The 18,826-nt window shown below is 42.6% G+C and overlaps 1 protein-coding gene across 19 annotated transcripts in view; it reads left to right on the top strand.

Annotated features, from left to right (window-relative positions):
- si:ch211-285f17.1 (sickle tail protein homolog) overlaps nt 1-18,826 on the top strand; it is a 119,430-nt gene that overhangs the window by 98,784 nt on the left and 1,820 nt on the right. For 8 of the 19 annotated variants that reach the window (XM_039789840.1, XM_039789834.1, XM_039789831.1 and 5 more), the window contains 15 exons: nt 2,658-3,550; nt 5,019-5,123; nt 5,652-5,701; nt 7,425-7,564; nt 7,679-7,854; nt 9,701-9,831; nt 10,585-10,732; nt 11,400-11,877; nt 12,121-12,319; nt 12,450-12,739; nt 13,654-13,809; nt 14,101-14,223; nt 15,488-15,568; nt 15,666-17,312; nt 17,806-17,949. In XM_039789840.1, the coding sequence (XP_039645774.1) occupies nt 2,658-3,550; nt 5,019-5,123; nt 5,652-5,701; nt 7,425-7,564; nt 7,679-7,854; nt 9,701-9,831; nt 10,585-10,732; nt 11,400-11,877; nt 12,121-12,319; nt 12,450-12,739; nt 13,654-13,809; nt 14,101-14,223; nt 15,488-15,568; nt 15,666-17,312; nt 17,806-17,949 (4,761 nt within the window). The remainder of the gene's footprint in view (nt 1-2,657; nt 3,551-5,018; nt 5,124-5,651; nt 5,702-7,424; nt 7,565-7,678; nt 7,855-9,700; nt 9,832-10,584; nt 10,733-11,399; nt 11,878-12,120; nt 12,320-12,449; nt 12,740-13,653; nt 13,810-14,100; nt 14,224-15,487; nt 15,569-15,665; nt 17,313-17,805; nt 17,950-18,826) is intronic. The other 11 variants (XM_039789848.1, XM_039789850.1, XM_039789832.1 and 8 more) reach the window with 10 other exon arrangements.

Here is an 18,826-nt window from a genome sequence, read left to right as displayed (position 1 = left end):
CAGGGCCGTTTTTTGATCCCAGTCCGTCACTGTCCATATCCAACATGGCAGGAGATCGAGGAGACTTTCTGCGCTCCTACCCAACATGCTGCCCTCAACATTGGAAGCTTAAAAAAGCTCAGTGGAAACAGAGAGAGAGTACATGAGTCAAACTCAAACCAAATGTTTCTCAACACGGCCTCTCCTTTGCCTGACATGGTCTTGTGTGTTTATTTTTCAAGCCTTTACTCCTCTGTTTTGTCTCAAAGCAGAAATGTACGCATGTTTTGCAGACAAATACAGACTGTCTTTATAAAGCCAGTGCATTTTAAGGATATTTTAAGAAGTCTTCCAGACGTAACATATGTGTGAGATTGAAAAGTTATGCCTTTTGGACCAAAACGTTCTTATGAGGCTGTGCTGGAATTGGCAACGCAGTCAGATATGATATTTAGGGCTCCAGAGAAATTCCTGCACAAGAGGGTAACTTTTCTTTCTATGTGTGTAGGCACCTTGCATAGTGAAAGTCATTAGGGTTTGATTATGGTCTGCATGAGCTCTGTGTTTCTTAGATTTATTATAATATGTTTTGTTGCTTGGTCAGACGTGTTGCTGCCATATTTATTGTGGCTGTGTGCTTTCACTGGCAGCAAGATTCCTGCCTTTGTTACTGTACACTTTAAACAGTTGTTTTCCAGTTGGTGCACACACACACACACACACACACACACACACACACACACACACACACACTGTTTGTTCCTTTCGCTAATTGGCACTGGGGGGGAAATAAATAAAGACAACACTAAAAAAAAGCAGTGTCAAAAACTGTACCTTTAAGTTTTTGAAAGAACTTTGCATTAGGTTTCAACCTGTCTTTGTATGTAGGTGTAACCCATGGTGAGTCATACCTTGAAGGAACAATTCCTTGTTTGTCTGACAGCAATAGAGGGCTAGACAGAAGAACGATTGATTGGATTTAGCTCTGCATGAGACGCTCCACAGCTCAGTGTTATCATACACAGAATATCACATATCCCTGGGTTATATCGCTCCTTACACACTATATTTCAGTTGTGCTAGCAAGCACAGAGACATGTTTATGTCTATCGAAAATGAACTCAGGCTTGAAATAAACCTCAGTAGGCTATATTGTTGTCATTCTTGTAGGTTCTTCCTTTATGAATTCACTAGTTTTAACTTAAACTAGTCTACACAATACATCAAGTTAACACTATGCTAACATTAGCTTCCGTTAGCCACCACAAGCTCAAGAATCTACTAGTTTTAACTGAAACTAGTCTATGCCTGTGATATATTGGTAATGTAACTTTTCATAACAATGTGGCCACAAGTGACAATATTAGGATAATGGTAAATGATAGACAGTAGCACAGTAGTAGAGTATGACCATAGAGTATAACATTAGCACAACTGGAAAAGAGCCATAAAGTTAGTAAACTTGCTCTAATGTCAGTTACACAGCAATACAGTATCTATCTAAAGGTAACGTTAACTAAGCTAATTTTAGCTACCACTAGCCACCACAAGCTAGCCTGGCTGACACCAGACCCTTCTCAGTTGTAACTGAGAGAGCAAATCTCAAATTTGCCGGAAGTTCGTCAGGGTTTACCCAGGCTAACCACAAGCTACTGTAGCAGCAAAATCTCTTAAGTGTATTAAATTGACAAAAGGTTTGTTTTGCTGCTTATGAGTTCAACTTTCTCTTGTAACAGGAAGAATGTGTTATTTCTTCTTTAAAACGTTAGACTTGCTTTAAGTAAGCCCTCAATATGGAAGTTGAAAAAGTAATGCAAAGATCTGACAAAGCTAAGAAATGTGATAATGTGATAAGACAGTTTAAACGTGTCATACGTCACACAGCATGTGGCTCACCACCACATTTTCTTTACTTCTAATGTACCTGCTGTTTGTAGTTTTACCAGGTACAGCCTGAGAGCTCATATTTCCCTTAACCTGGAAAGCCACTAGTTAAATGAGGTTTGGTTTATTGTACGTGCCTTCAAAGGTCCTTTATGGGTGGTCCGGCTAAAGAACAGCCCAGATTAGCTGACTTTTTACATAAACAGATCTTGTTGAAAATTAACCAAGTAACTTTTCGCCCTGGAGATTTTATCTCCAAGAGCGCAATCACAGATTTGTTTAAAGTATAAAAAGAAAATTAAAAAAAAGTAAATCACTCCACTTTAGAACTACAGACTTTTCATCCAAAGAAATAATGTGTGTTTATGAACATAATATTATTTCTAATGAATGTATTGTAATATTTAGTGTTTTATAGAAGCCTGTGGGTATTACATACTTTGAGGGAAACGCTGTGTACCTGGGGATAGTAGCCTTGCAAGTAAATATTTTCTGCTTCTGGAAAAATTGCTGACAGTCTGTTTTCTTTGAAAAGCAGTGTAAACTGAGTTAGATGGTTGTTTTTGTTTCAAAGGCACTTGAGTCCAGAAATACAGGATATATGCAGAATAAACAGTTGCTGAAGCTCTCAGAGTGGCAGAAGTATGCAGTCTGGTTTATTGACTAATCCTGAATTTGAGAGATTTTTTTTCAATTCTGAATGCATTACTTACAAGTAATAACCTTTTTCTATTTTTATATTTTTATGTTTTATGTGTATAATAACACGTCTATATGCTTTTGTACTTTTACAGATCCACAGTGAGATGGTGCATGCCGGTCGTGATGGCCCGCAACCTCTGAGACAGCCCCCCATGGGTCCCCCATCACACCACCCCATGCAGGGAGCACTCCCCCCGACTCCCCACTCCATGCCCCCATCCCCCTCCAGAATCCCATTTGGCCCACGGCAGGGGTCTATACCTGGCAATGCCACTATCCCAAGGGACCGGCTGTCTAATGCCAACCCTCCGGCCCGCTCTATCTCACCCTGTCCCAGCGCCATTCTGGAGAGACGGGATGTCAAGCCAGATGAGGACATGGGCGGCAAAGGCCACAGTCTTTCCAGGGGAAATGAGGGGTTGTATGCAGACCCATACTTGCTCCAAGACGGAAGAATTAGCATGGCTACTGCCCATGGACCACACCCCAGCCCTGGGCTTGATGGTCCAGATCATGGCATGGGGGGATTTCACCGTGCCTCCATCCGCTCCACAAGCTCTTACAGCGGGCCCAGTCCCACAGACACTATGGATCACCCCTCTCTGTACAGGCAGAAGTCCAGAAACAGCCAGCTGCCTACTTTGGGCTCCAAAACTCCTCCCCCATCCCCTCACCGGATGGCTGATGTACGGATAATTGACATCCAATGCGGGCCTCCTCATGGTGTGCCTCCTCATGGTGTGCCTCCTCATGGTGTGCCTCCTCATGGTGTGCCACCTCATGGTGTGCCACCTCATGGTGTGCCACCTCATGGTGTGCCACCTCATGGCGTTCTCATGGAGAGAAGCTCCCCTGTGCGCCAGTCCTTCAGGAAGGAGGATATGGCAGGGAACAAGCCCCGGAGCAACATGGGATCACCTGTAGTTTCAGACCTCCAGGGTCACCTCCAGGGGCCCATCCCAGCTGCCAATGAGCATCACACACGGTAAGCACCAGGGGACCGGATGTCACATACAGTGGGCTTGTGGGATTGTTAAATTTAGACATAATGAGACATTGCATGGGAGCATGGACTAACTCTGCATCCCAGTTTCACCCTAACCATGAGCTGCTGATTTTCAATCCCTGGCTCTGACTGTTTCATCATCCATGACTGAAGGCAAAAATATAACCCACCCTGTCACTGTCTTGAGCGTTAATGCACATTAAGAACAGCAGACTAATGCACATTATTATGCATCAGTTTGGTTTGTGTACATAACCAATTCTGCTTATCTGATCATTGTTTTCACAGTCTCTATTCAAACTTTGGAGTGATTATTGCAGAGTGTGTAGACCCAGACATAGCTTCCACCACTGAAACAGTACAGTATCTGTTACTCTGTGGCTATTGTTCTAACAACAAACCCTCTGTGGAGTCTATTCAGTTTGGATAATCCAGCAGACATTTTGGTACCTGGGTTAGGTTTGTTCACTCTGACTGAGAGCACATAAACACAGAAAGAGGGATTCTTGCCACTTAGACAGGCAAACGTGGTTTCACTAAAAGGGAGGTTAAAGAGGCTATGTGCGTACCTAAAAAACCAAAGAAAATATTGACCAGGTTGAATAAGTATTTTAAATGGACCAATCAGTCAAACAGATCAGGCAGGACCACCTGGGCAGCCCAAAACCCCCATTAGAAATGCCCTGGGAAACTGGGAAAAGTGTTTTGGAATTTGAATGGGAAAGTACTGTACTTAACTTTTAAAATAAACATAGTCTCAACACTAAGCGCACTCTCTAGCTGTCATAGAATTTATTCATGTGAAATATGCTGTATGACGCTGAGGTTAGCCATTGTTGTGTTCACATAGAACTTGTGTCTTTCTATTGTCTATAGCACAGCTAAAACCACCCTGTGTCCTCAGCTGGCCCCATATCCTTTCTCAAGATAAATGATTACATCTGAAAACAAAAGTTTTTTTCTTTTCCACAGTCTAGGCTTACCAAGCAATCTCAGTGTTTGGTCCCCTATTCACCCTTCTGGTGTTTGGCTTTCTTAAGGCATTGTAATTTTCGAATTGTCCTTTCATTCTCTTCTGAGCGGCCACCACTTGTGACTCACTCTTGTTTTATTTAAAAAACAATATGACTTGAACACCCTCAGTCTTGACCTCAGGGTTCTTCTCTTGTCTTGAGTTGTCCATCTTGTTTATTCCATTTGGATTCAGGCTTTTTCTTAATGTGGGTCAAGTGGTGTTAGACCAGAGTCAGTATTTACTCAGGACATAATTGCAAAATTCTCCACTGTGTAATCCCACAAAAACGATTCATGGTCAGGGGATTAAAAACAATTGATTATTCTGTTACAGCTCTCCCATTTTCATTCTGAGCTAATATTCGCTCTAGTGGCTGCTGTAATATCCAATAGGCCTCAGTGTTGAAAGTAGAATTTTCTGATGTTTCTGCAGAGTGCGAATGAAGGCTATGGAGCAACAGATTGCCAGCTTGACTGGTCTTGTTCAGCATGCACTTTTAAAGGAGCCAAACACTAGTGGCACCAAGGAGCTACTAAGGTAAGCAAACACAGTATAGGAAAGAGTGAGGCATCAGGGGTAATTGAGTTTGAAATTAAAAGCCTGGCTATCCAGCCAGACCGGGAAAGATAAAGTATCCCCTCTATAATGACCATATCAAACTCAGGTTAAATGGCGTCTGGTGAAGAGGAAATAGTTTTGACTGCGAATCTGATATTGAAATTATTGCTCTCTAGATAAATAGCGACTATGTATGTTTTTTCTGACTGCATTTCAACTCTTTGCATTTCGATCTTTTCTGTGAAGACCTTGGGTTAATGTTCACTTGACAGTCAGTCTGAAATGCTGATGACTGCAGTGAATTTGTGTGTTTGTGCTATGTTAAACACCAATTAAGCTTGTTAACATCATTAACATCACTTTAACCTATCTGGTTTGTCAGTCTTTCCCATCCTACTTTGTTGTATTGTGTTTGTGCTTACTAATACAAACCTAAAAATAAAGTACGCCAAATACTGTTTTTTTGCAACCAAAATCCTGCTCTTATAAATCTTTCTTTGGCTGCAGCGAGAGACCACCGAAGACATCATCTCCAGCCCACAGTGCACATAGCTCAGGTTGGTATCATTCTCATTCTGTTCTATTTCATTACTTTTTTTTCCTCTCTAAAGAGTTTTAGCGCCATCATGTCTTGTGCAGACAAGCCCACACATCAGTGTCAGTCAACAGTCTGCAATGAGCAGTGCTGGAGGGAGGGAAAACAAAGTTAGGCTTCTTTGCTTGTCGTCAGTTCATATTTCCTTACAATGCTTCCCCCCGTACATCCAGTTAATTGGAGATAAGAGACAAGGCAAGCTCCTCAAAGCACTACTCAAAACAATATGCTATTACTTCTCAAGCTCGCCAAGATGATTCAGTGATTCAATCTTGGCTCTGTAGCAGTCTGTGGCCAAATAAAAAAGATCTGCAACTTCACCAGTGGCAGAGCGAAAACATAACGCTATTCATGCGTCTTGAGAGCTAATCTCATGTCTCGTGACACATTTCATATGTGGCTTTCAGAGGGATTTAGTTGTCATGTTGTGCTTGAGCAAATCTCCAAAACATCTGAAAAGTTAGAGTGTGGGCGTTGATCTCGCCAGACTGTTTCTACATCTAACATGAGAATTCAGTGGCACTGTTTTTTTTTGTTGCCATTTATCAAATGTTTCTTCGTTGTTACCACACATCCTGCACTTTCTCTTGATGGGCTCTGTGTCCCCAAGGCCCAAAACACAACAGCAGTGTGCATTGTAACCTGTACTTCAAGTCTAGGCAGCTGTCAGGTAGTATGTAAGGAATATGTTGTGAATAGAGTTTTGGGATTATGAAGACAAAAGATTGTTCTTTTACTGCCCCGACAGAGGGTGAGTTTCTGTGTCAAGGGAGCTTAGAGTGCACTCTGAACATTCCCTGACCTATTGTGTAACTCACAGGCAGAGAACTTACTTTGTTTAATGGACCTCATGTTTCTGAGGTTTAAGAAATTTGTTCTCCCAAATTTCAAAGCAAATGTATTATCACTTACCTACAGTGTTACCTAGCCAAGTGCATAGTTTGGGTTTTATTGCCCACGATTTGAGATATTTGTCTTTGAGCCAATACAATAGAGTTGAATGAAATTTAATTTGTTGTGCTCACATAATACTTTTTTTTTTTAACGTTGCAGTCTTCAAAGAAACCCACTGTGAGTTAACTGAGCTTTAAATTGACTCAGTTATCCCTTGAATGACCATCCTCTGTTTTTAGATGTGCAGTGAAAATATAAAAAGGTCATTACAGTCAAAACTCATACTGGAGTTTTTAAAGGATTGAGTTAAATTCTTATTGTTGTTGGCCATTTAGGGACGCTCACCCAAACCACAAATATTACCTCCCCTGGTTTCCATGGTTTCAACCTTTTCTCCATCTCTATAACAGTGACTGAAATGCAGAAATTTGCTGACAGACATTTCAGAGGTGCAGCCAATATGAAGGGGCAGTATGTGTGTGCTTCTTGTGCAGGGGGGAAAAGGACGCCACAGAGAGTTCAGGAAAGCAGTACTAAACATTAGGGACATCAAGTCAGGCGAGTGTGTTGCCAGGGAAAATGTGTATGCAGACATGTACAATCTAACCAATAATTTGTCAAGTGAAGTCAGAGTGAGGGTTTGGAAAGAACAACTCTGTCTACTTCCTCTAAAGGAAAGAACTACATTTTCACTTTTATGTGCCTGTTTAATAGTTTTAAGTCTCATTTCCACTGTGTTATTTAGTTAAAATTGTTCCAGTAACAAGTTATAACATCCCCCACCAATACAGGTGGTTCCCCAGTCTTGGCTCCCAAGAGCAATACAGCTCCATCAGACAAGGGCCCAGTTCCTCTCAAAGTCAACCTCCTGCAGTTCAGGAAGAATGTTTCTGACCTCAGGATGCAACTCCATCAGATGAGACAGCTGCAGGCAAGACCTCTTTTTTCCTTTTTTTATTAATTACAGTGTTAGTTTCCACTATAGCTTTGTATGGTTGGTTTGCTAGGTCTTAATATGTTATTCCCACTATGTGCATCCCCTCAGCTCCAGAACCAGGAGGCATTACGAGTCCAGCTGAAGCGGGCCGAGCAGGAAATCAGTGTTAGACTCGCAGAGGCCATGCGGGGTCTGGAGGACCCTGTGCAGAGGCAGAGAGCTTTGGTTGAAGAGGACAGGCACAAGTACTTGGGTCTGGAGGAGCGTGTCCTCATACAGCTTGGGTAAGGCTGCTCAAAATTCACTGATTATCTTACATAACAGGTGCTGTGTTTTATATAGTTTATAATTGATAGATGTGGTTGTTTGCATTCATTACTGAATGTTTATTGTTGTAAGTATTAGAGATTATTTAGTACACACCCATGCAGCTCTAGTCAAGGTGTTTCAATTTATAGGAAATCCCCAAAAGGCTTCATTTTTATCAGCTTACCTGTGCTATTCACTCCTAACTCCTTACTCTTTGAAAAGCCAACACCCTTCAAATTACAGCTCACATGTTTAAACAGGCAAGCGGTGCCTGCCTCTCCGAGACAGCAGACTAGAACAATAACTGTGGAGGAACTAACCTGCGCTTATTTGAATTCACTTGCCTCATTTAGCCAACAAGGAGCAGTAATTGAATATTTTTTTGTTTGGATGTTTACAGGCAAGGTCAAACAGTGTTGTCTTGCTAGGGAGTGGAGAACATATGTTCCAACAAACACAATGATAGCAGCTCATGGAGACAGAGAAATGAACAGGGGGAAGTCAGTGGATTAAACTCTCTGTTACTCTTGGTATTCAGCCAATTGTGAGTCAGCAAAACACGGCTTGGTAATTAGAGTTGCTTGGCTTTAAGACCAGTGGGAGAATGTGGTGTTAAAACCACTGCCCTCTCAATAGGAGAACTAAATGTATCATGACCCATAAGGGTAACATTTTATACCTCTGTGGCAAAACTAAAAATGCTCTGTACTTTTAAATAATGAAACTGGTACTATGTGGAATAGTTTGTCAGTAATCCCAGGACAAAGCAAGGACAAATTAGAAGTTTTTAATAGGATGGTTTGTATTGATGATGACGACAGACATTTATCTAAGTAGTTGGTTAGGTTATATGTTCATATGGTCTTTCAGCTGACAACAGGAATTTACAGTATGTGAAAAGGTACTTGATGATTCCTTGAGAAAATGCTGTATCAAGTACTTCATTAGGGTATCTTTGAAGGCTGCTTCTTATACTCTGACACAGAGATGTACATTATGGAGACGTACTGTATCTGGTTTTGTCTGTGGGAGGCTCGATAAAAAAGTAAAGTCAGTTTCCTTTTCCTATTACCAACAGACCTTGGCATAGCAGGGCATTTAACACACTGTCTCCTTATTACCTTTCCCACTCCCTTTAGGGGAGTTCTATAAAAGAGTGTTTCTCAGGGGTACCCTGGCCACAATGAAATACCATTTTAGTCTCTCTCATGCAATCCAACACTGCACACAATGTTATCTTTTAGCACATTTCCCCGCGGAATAGCCATTTTTCCCGAGCACTGGGATGGCTGTGAAGCAGCGTGCTGTGTTTTCTATGTGAGGAAGTGCTCTCATACGAATAAGCCCTCATTCAGTGTGTAAATATTTGTGGTTTTGGGATGACATCCAATCTAGACTAAGCAATCTAATGTAGATTGTCAATGTTAGGCCTTGTACATATTTTACACATGATCTAGTTTCTTTCTCTTTTTTTGGATCATGTCCAAGACTCTGCTCTCACCTTTGGCCAATCAGTATCACTGTTTGATATTAAAATAAACAATTGTGTCCTGCCCCCTGGTGTTTGTGAAGAGTAAATAAAATGTTAATAGTAGTGTAAAAAGTCTTTCCCTCAATCAAATTGTGCCGGAGTAGATACATTTCAGTATAACAGAAAAAGAAATAGTCACCGAAGTGGAATTACATTTATACATTAAAACATTTAATAATGAGTTTACTTTCTTTTCTGCCATTGTAGAGTTCCATATTCAATTTACTGAACAATTGTTGCAAATCTAAATGATTTATCCTTTCCATTGTGCATTTTGTTTGCCTCTGCAGCGAGCTGGAGCAGTATGTAGGCTCTCTGCAGAAAGACTCCGCAGCGACACACAGAGTAGTGACCCTGAAGGATGTGGAGGAGGGAGCGGTGACTCTGAGGAAGGTGGGAGAATCTCTGGCAGGGCTCAAAGGTAAGACAACAATAATATTCCCATTACTGCCACAATATTGTGTATAGTCATCTGGCCTTAAATATTGGATGTAAGCCAATAGGGATGGGCTACAAGATTAAAATAATCTTTGGGCTATTTTCCAATATCAGTATACGTATATCATGAGATGTTAAATGTATGCAAATACACAGTTAAACTGATATTCAAAGCATTAAACTGTGTTCCACAATTGTGGATTACATAATACATGAAACCAAATTCAGAATAAATTATTTTGCTGGTTTTTAATTATAGATTGAACTGAATCATTAATTTGAACAATACATTTGGAGAACAGTATCACAGGTAGATCATATCTCCACGATAGAATTCTGCTGAAAGTTGATAAGTGATATTATTAAATGATTTACTGCTGATATGATGGATGTTCCTCCTATTCCAGACTTATATGTAAAACCTACCATAAAAGTGTATTATCTTGGGGCGACCTCTAGCTCATCCAGTAAGAGCATGTACCCCATGTAGGCTGAGTTCTTGGCAGGGTCCCAGGTTCAAATCCAACCCACAGCCCTTTGCTGCGTGTTGTCCTTCCTCTCTCTCCCCTTTCCTGTCTTCAAGCTCTCCTGTCAAATAAAGCCCAAAAAATAATCTTTAAGAAAAAAGTGTATTATCTTCTCAGGGGCTATGTAATTATTTAATTGTTCAATAGAGGTATTTCTGAAAACCTTTTTTTCTGTTATGTTTGCTATGTTTCTCTGTGTGTTTCCTCAGGAGAGTTCCCAGCCCTACAAACGAGAATGCGGTCTGTGCTCAGGGTGGAAGTGGAAGCTGTCAAGTTTTTGAAGGAGGAGCCTCATAAACTGGAAAGCATGCTGAAAAGGGTCAAGAGCCTGACTGATACACTCAGCAGTCTGAAAAGGTAAAGGAATGATGAAGAAAAAATGCCAGTTGAGATAAAGTAGGGAGCAGGAGAAGAGGTGCTGGAGTGTGGGGGCTGAGAGTGAGAGAGGGAATTGAAGATGAAAACAAAAAGCACTCTGCGGCGCGTCTCACAGGGGTCTATGACGTGCGAGATTGTACTTTTTGATTATACTGGCAAACCTGACTTCATCCCATCAAAGAGGTCAGTCCGCATTGACAGAGGAGTGTGGCGTCCAGCTTGATTTACTTCCATCGCCTTCACTGAACCGATAAGTGAATTAATTTGGTGGACACTGCAGTGCCTCATTTCCATTTTAATATGCCACAGATACCAAGTTTACTCTAAACTTTTCTCTCCCTCTCCCTCCATGACTCTCGTCCTTTACCCAAAACACTCACCAAACCACAAGACACTGCGTCATAGGTTTGGTGGTGCTTTTACCCTTCAAGTCAGAATTAATCAAAACATTTTGTCAACTTTATTATAGGGTTTGATGTATTTTCACTCTGGAGGACACATTTAAAAGACCACACATATGTGGTTGTAAATGGATTTCTATCAATGTTATATATTGTTATTAAAATATTGATGTCATTTATAAGGGAGTGACCTAGTGAAGTAAGATTGTCGGTTTGTATCACCTACTCTTCCCTCCTCTGTGCAGATGTGCTACTGAGGGCCCTCAGAAAGGACCTGATCCCACTGCTAATGTCCAAGTGGACAACAGCCCTTCAGCAGCAGCAGCAGCAGAAGCAGAAGCCCTTGCAGAAGCTGGCTCCACATCAGCCCCACTGGAGCCCCAGAGCTCCACTATCAAATCAGAGGTGATGCCTGCCTCTCCGGTGGTCATCCATCATGTCCAGAGCTCCCGGGTCCACATGCAGCAGTCCCAGCAGTCTGCAGCCTTGACAGCTCAGCCCAGCCCACCGCTCACCCCTAGCCCCTCTCACACCCCCATTCCCAACCCGAGCAAGAGTCAAGGCTGGGAATCTCCCAAGGGGGCAGCCTCGGATCCACCGAGTCCTGCCCGTAATAAGAAGACACAAGGGTACCCAGTGACTAATGGCAACGGCACGGGTCTTGTCATAGAAGAGCTCCAGAACAGTCAGGACAAGAGCAAAAACAGAGCCCTGTGCATAAAGGTATGTTTAGTCACCTTATAATTGTCATTTGGTCTTGATATATTTTTACCCAACATAGTAAAGCTGTGGTGATGTTTCATTGCTCTAATTAACAGCCTGTAAATGTCAACTTGTTACTTTGGCCTTTAACACCCCTGTAGTTCATTATTTTTTGTTGTTGTCATAGGAATAAAATCCCCCCACTCAGATTCAAAGAACTTGTGAGGAACTTTTTCTCTCTGTTTTCTTGTATTCAACCTGTAGGCAGCAGAGAAGGAGTGGGAAGAGAGGAGGCAGAACATGGGTCATTATGATGGAAAAGAGTTTGAAAAGATCCTCCAGGAGGCCCAGGCCAACATGATGAAGGGCATTCCCAGTCTAGACATGCAAGAGAACCCAGCACTTCCCCCTGCTGCCACTGCAGAACAAACAGACGTCCACAAGCATGTGGAGTCACCGACAGGTACAAATCTAACACAAATGTAACTTTTAAGACACAAACATGACCTCCACGCATTTTACATTTTATTGCTATTAGATCACATTTAAAAGTATGTTAATATAATTTCATCTCTCTTGTTTTTGTATGACAGAAGAATCCCAGTCTGAGCCTCAGTCTGACGAACCAGGCAAGAAGGGGCCTCAGAAACTCCCAAAGCCTGTGTTGGAGAAACCAGCCAAACCTGCACTGGAGAGACCCTCCAAGACTGCCACCAAGCCAGCCCCCACTGAAGGTTTTACCAAGCAGGGGATGGAAAAGTCCATTAAGTCCCCACCACCACCTCCTCCAAGGAAGACGTACTCCAGCTCGAGCTCAGGTATGACCACCACACGCTCTGGCGAAGTGGTCTACACCAGCAGGAAGGAGTCCGTCTCGGCACAGGTCAGTCTGCCATTCATTTTTTTCACTGTATGTATTTTTGTGTGTTTAAACTCCAAACCTTGCAATAACATATTGGTAACAGTGGAGCTGTTTAGTCTTAGTACATGATAACAGAAATAACAGTAAAAAATACAATGCATTTTATACAGTTCAACATGTTGATTTCTTGCTGAGAGTTAGATGAGTTGATCAATTCCATTCTCATATCTTTGCACCAATAGTGCGTTCCATTTGTACTCGGAGGTCGGAATTTCCAATGTCAAAGTCGGAAACAGGCCCCTCTGATTTCCAAGTTGGGAACTTGGACAACCTCGCAGTACTCTGAGCTCAAAATCCAACATGGCTGCCCGTGCATCAACAGTAGTGAAACCTGTCGTAACAAACTGTTTATTAGCACTTTTGTCTTATTTGTGTCTCATTAAATCAGTCGTAACACACAGTCCTGTCCAACTTCTATCTGTGGACATCAGGGTTGGAAATTAGCATTTTTGTCCACCTGCCATGTGGCTGGTGGATTCTAAACTCTACCAGCCACTCAATAAATTACCATTGTTTTTTTGGCTGGTGAGTGAAGCAGCCACTTACATATTTTACCAGCGCTTTACCTGTGGCTGGTGCTAATTTTGGACATGTTGTTACGGTGTTTGTATGCATAAAAACAGCGTAATGCGTTCTTATCAACTTGTATTTGTAACATTGGCTAACCTGGCTAGCGCTAACCCTATAATGAAAAATCTGACTTGTAAATGGAACACATTCAACTCGGGTGTGACGTAAATGGAACGCACTACAAGTATGGAGCAAGAGGCCATTAGCTTAGTTTAACATAAAGAGTTGAAGAATAGGGGGATACAGCTAGCCTGGCTGGTTGGAAAAGTTATGACTACATTATTTTCTTCTAAAAATTCTAATAGGAGGGTGAAGAGGACACTCCACCTCCCAGTCCCCAACCCAAGCCCAACAAGGTGCCACCAGAGACCAAGCCGAAGCCAGCCACCCCTCCCCCCATCACTGCTTCTTTTACCAGAGAGGAGGAGGATGAAGGGGACAAGATCATGGCAGAGCTCCAGGTTAGATGCACATGTACACTTAAGCTCTCACACACTCCCTCAAACGTGAATAAAAACAATCAATTAGTGTACTGTCCGTTGGTTTTGGTTGATTTCTTCATTGCGGGAGTGGGTCTTTCATTATTTCCCATGGTGGTTGTCTTTCTGGAAAAAGGATGAGCACTCACAGTCGCCGAAGGAGTTAACTTGATTTTGATTGTAACTTTGTCACGTGTCGGGTTCTACAGCCGTGACAAAGTCCTCCTCAAAATCCTTGTTCCCATTTCCCCTTCACTTTTCTTCACTCTTCAGGTATTCCAGAAGTGCACAGTTAAGGATGTAGGGGTGAAAAATTTGGTAGAACCCACCTCTCGAATTGAACCGCAAATCAGAGAACTAAGACCAGGGGCCTTATTGCCCCTCAAAGAGAAAAAGGTAAAATATACGTCGCCGTGCAGCTACCCACCTAACTGCCTGCCTCTGCCCACTGTCTGATACAATGGATGGCTGTGTCTTAACCCTTCTACAACTTCTGCACCCTTGCTTTGGCTCGAGAGAAACCTGTAACAGCTGCCTCCAAAAAGCTCCTTTCCTTGCTGCCTCAGTTTCCTTCCCTCTTTTGGTTCTGCCGGATATCTCAGCTTGAATATATTTCAGGATTAAGTCTGCATAAAATGAAGCCTCTGAATAGATGCTGTGTCTTTTGTGTGCCTGGACCAGACATTGATGTGTTTTGCCACTGATTTAATTATCACTTGTCAATAAAGACCTCGGCACTGTATTCCACAGGCAATTAAATCGTCTTGTGTCTTTCTTTAATTACGTGTCTTAATACAAAATCAGCAGAAAAAATATTTCTGATTCTGATTGACAATTGAGAGAAACAACATAGTTAAAACTCACTTTGCAGACACAAACTGTTTTTGCAGACTTGGTTCACTAGAGGTCAGTCAGGCCCCTTTGCATGCTTCTCTCCCCCACTTATACTTTTCTGAGGGATTACTTTTCTGTTTCTCTTTGTCTTTGCACAACTTGACTTCAGTTTGCTTTCCCAGCTTTACACCTAAATAACCAACACAAACCTATATTTTTTCACATTTTGATTAAACAATACACACATTTAATATGATTTTGTTAATTTATGTGACAACAAGGACAGGTATGTTCATGTGCAACATATTTGACTAGTTTACAACCAAGTTAAAGTAAGATGGTAACAGACCCAATTATTTCCCTAAAGTGAATTAGTGTGAGAGGCGCGTTGCGTAGTACTAGCAGGATGTACTGTGTGAACAAGATGTAAACCAGGATGTGTAAAGGTTATTTTAATTCTCTAGAACCGGAAGTAGAGACAGTTTCTTGTTAAAATGAAAACTTAATTGCTGTATTATCAACAGTGGAAGTGCAAAAAAGAACCGACAGGATTTAACCATCAAAAAGAAGCTGATTTGGCTGTTGTAAAATAAAGCAGCTTATAGTCTTAGCTTTTAAAAAGTAAGATTTATTCATTTTCCATGCATGCAGTTGGATATACATCATTTAATATCAAATACAGTATATTTTGCTGTTGCCTTGTAGAAGGTAATTGCCCAATGCAGTGCTGCGGATGTTACTGCGATGTATGTGAATTCACACTTAAACCACAGCAACCTGACACACCAGTTGCACAGTAATATTATTCCCTCACACACTGTCCTAGCAGAGCTCAGAGCCCACTCGAGAGGATAAAGACCCAGACACAGATGAAAATGGGAATACTACTGTCCGACAGAGCCAAGGGGTATGTATGACTTTCTTTTATTAATTATATTAATGTATAGTTCATGTTTGTTCTAGATTTTGAGAGATTTTAAACAGCTACTTCTTTACTTTTTTAGGTCATATACTATGTGACTGGCCAGATTCCCAAAGAGCATCCACCCCCACCAGGAACGGAGGAAACCCCCGAACACCGAGAGCCCACACAACCTCCATCACAGGTGTCAAATGTCAATGTTAACGACAATTCTCCAAGCCAGCAGCAGCCGCCACTGTCTCCACCACCCAAATCACCCCCACCTATAACACCTCCACCTATATCACCTAAACCTGTGGGACTGAAAGGATTCAAACTTCCAAGGAAGCAAGTTAAACGCTCCGAATCCTTGAAGACCAGTGCAGAAATGGAGAAGGGGAAAAACCTAAATAAAATTAACGCTGAAAAGAAAAGTAAAGTCATCAAGCAACATGTTTCTGCTAGTAAGAATATAATACCTGAGCCTGTGGCAACCACAACAACCAGTACTTTAAGAGAGGCGCCTAAAAGTTACCTTGCTCCACCTAAAAAGGCTCTTAGTGAGGATAGTGATCCACCTAAAGCTAACTGTGAGGAGGGTAATGAGGAGGCTAGTCTTAGTCCTGACTTACCTGGAGAAGAGGCACCTCCACCCCCTGACAACATAGCATTTATGATCACTAACAGCAAAGTCCAGGCCCTGTCTTGTGGCGAGTACCAGGACCTGGTCAATGCCAAGAAAGGAAGTGTCCAGACTTTTACTGTGGGTAGCGCCACTAACCGAGGGAACGCCACAGCAGATCCCAATGGGCCACAAGATAATGGCTTTAACAAGAAGCCCGTCATCATCATTTTTGACGAGCCCATGGACATCCGTTCAGCATACAAGCGCCTGTCCACCGTCTTTGAATGTGAGGAGGAACTGGACAGGATGCTCGCGGCAGAGTGCATCGAGGAGGAGAGTGAGGAGTCGGACACGGAGAGGAGTGGTGGGCTGCAGGTTAAAGCGGGAGGGACTGAGGTGGTCGACGGCATAAACGTCATCACGTCACGGGTCACTGCAGACCACTTTAGCATATCATCCTCATCTTCGTCTTCAATCTCTGAGCTGACGGACAGTGGTGTAAACTCTGAGTCAAATGGTGACGCCAAGCAGGATGTTAAGAAGAAGTTCAAGTTTAAGTTCCCTAAGAAACAGCTGGCCGCACTGACCCAGGCGATTCGCACGGGCACCAAGTCAGGCAAGAAGACTTTACAGGTGGTTGTGTATGAAGACGAGGAGGAACCCGACGGTACTGTCAAGCAACACAAAGAAGCAAAGAGATTTGAGATCACACGTTCAAAATCCTTGGCAGATGCTCCCAAGGCAACAGGCTCAGTCGCGCTGAAGAGACAGAACTCCGACTCCCTCTACAGGACGGATGAGATCCGGAAAAACACCTACAAGACACTGGACAGCCTGGAGCAGACCATCAAGCAGCTGGAGACCACTATCAGTGAGATGGGACCATGCTCCCCTGGGGAGCCAGTCTTCACGGAGGAAGCTAAAGCAGGGAATGGGAAAAGCTCAGAAGGAGTGGGGCTGAAGAGGTCCTCCTCTCTCCCTACCTCCAGAGGGTCAGGCCCTAAGGTACCCAGCAAAAATTATTTGCAGAAGAAGACTAAACCTCAGCTCCTTCCTCGCCCTGTAGTCATCCCTACTACCACCACCACCACAACCGTCCCCAGTGTCCCCAGCACCGTACAACAGGTCTCTCTCTAGCTCTTGCTGCTCAGGGAGGCTTTGGGTCCTTCTTTTTCAGTTTACAACCTCCCTTCACTCCAACCCTAACCACTGAAATTACAAAATCATTAATCCACTCCATGGGTGCTTGGAATTATTGGAAATGTCCCCTGTGTCTTTCTCCCTCTGTGAAATCATGGTGCCATGATTGGGGGTGGCATTTTGTTGGGTTCCTGGCTACCATGTTTTTCAGTTCATTGCTAAACCTCTGAGGTTTTCAGCAAGTGGCGAACTCATCATCAAAAACACTCTCATGATGATTAAGCTCTGATATCTTCCTTATTCTTGACTGCATGTACTACTGTGTATTGAATTAAAGGTTAATGGTCCCACTGGGTGCATGATCTTTCACGGTGTTGATCGTTGAGGTGTTACCTGTTAGTGCCTTGATTTTTCATGCTTCCTATATGGTGTGTTTTTTCTTTCTTTTGTTTTATTTCTTGTTTTGTTTTTCGTTTGGATCCCCTTGCAGAACACCAGTGTCGCTTCCCCTACTAGTCGGATGCCCGTCCCTTTGTCTGCGAAGTCCAGGCAGTCGCCGGGTACTACTGACAAAGCAGGAAAACAGCAAAAACTGCAGGACGCTCAGAGGCAGTTCCGACAGGTAGTTTTACTGTAGGGTTTTACCAGAGACAAAAGGAATCAAACATATAGGGATAAAAAAAACATGAGGCATGTATTATTAGGAAAAAAAGAGTACCAAAGCTGTGAGATTTCAAGTGTTGAAAAAATAATAATAAAGTCACCACGGTGGCGACTGTGGATCTGTCAATGTTTCTCTCGAGTCTGCTCTGACAAGAAGGCATGTTTGACTCTTGACTGTTACCCCATAACATCACTGTACTGTATGCTTTTGCATGTCCACACTGCTCATGGTTTTCACTGTGTTGGTGACTAAACAAAAAAAAGAAGGAAAAATGGCAAAGAAAAGTGGAATCCTACTCTGTCATCATCACATCTCCAGTTCCCATCACAGCTGAGTTCCTAAACAGTGTTGCCAAATCCCAGGATGCTTATGGCTACGTTAAAACACAAACCTAACTGACTTTTCGGCTATGCTCCTCCCTTCTTACAATGCACCTCTGCTCAAACCCAACATTACTGCACAGCTTCTTAACCTCACGGTGATATATTTCCTTACCCTCAAGACCACGCCACAACTCACCATCTTGCACCGTCAGTTTCAGTGGAATACCAGCCCACATTTCCCCCTGTCTGCTCCCACTCTTCAAACTTCTAACCCCACTGTTATTCATGTTATTCATTCTCTCCAGCCTTCGTATGCATCTTTGCCTTGTGAATTCCCCCCCCCACAGCCCCTTAACAAGGCCTAACTCTTAACAGAGGCAGTCTGTAGAGATGCCCCTCCTGTCTGCCATCGCACGGTCTAACCCTTGCAGTGTTCTGTTTCTTGGTAACATGTCTCTCAGTTCAATGTGTCTCACTCTTCATATAACCTAGTAAAAACAGACCTGTATATG

This window comes from Perca fluviatilis, chromosome 22, assembly GCF_010015445.1.
Source record: "Perca fluviatilis chromosome 22, GENO_Pfluv_1.0, whole genome shotgun sequence".
Classification (NCBI taxonomy): domain Eukaryota; kingdom Metazoa; phylum Chordata; class Actinopteri; order Perciformes; family Percidae; genus Perca; species Perca fluviatilis.
The sequence above is the reverse complement of the archived record's forward strand: the minus strand, read 5'-3'. Positions and strand labels throughout refer to the sequence as shown.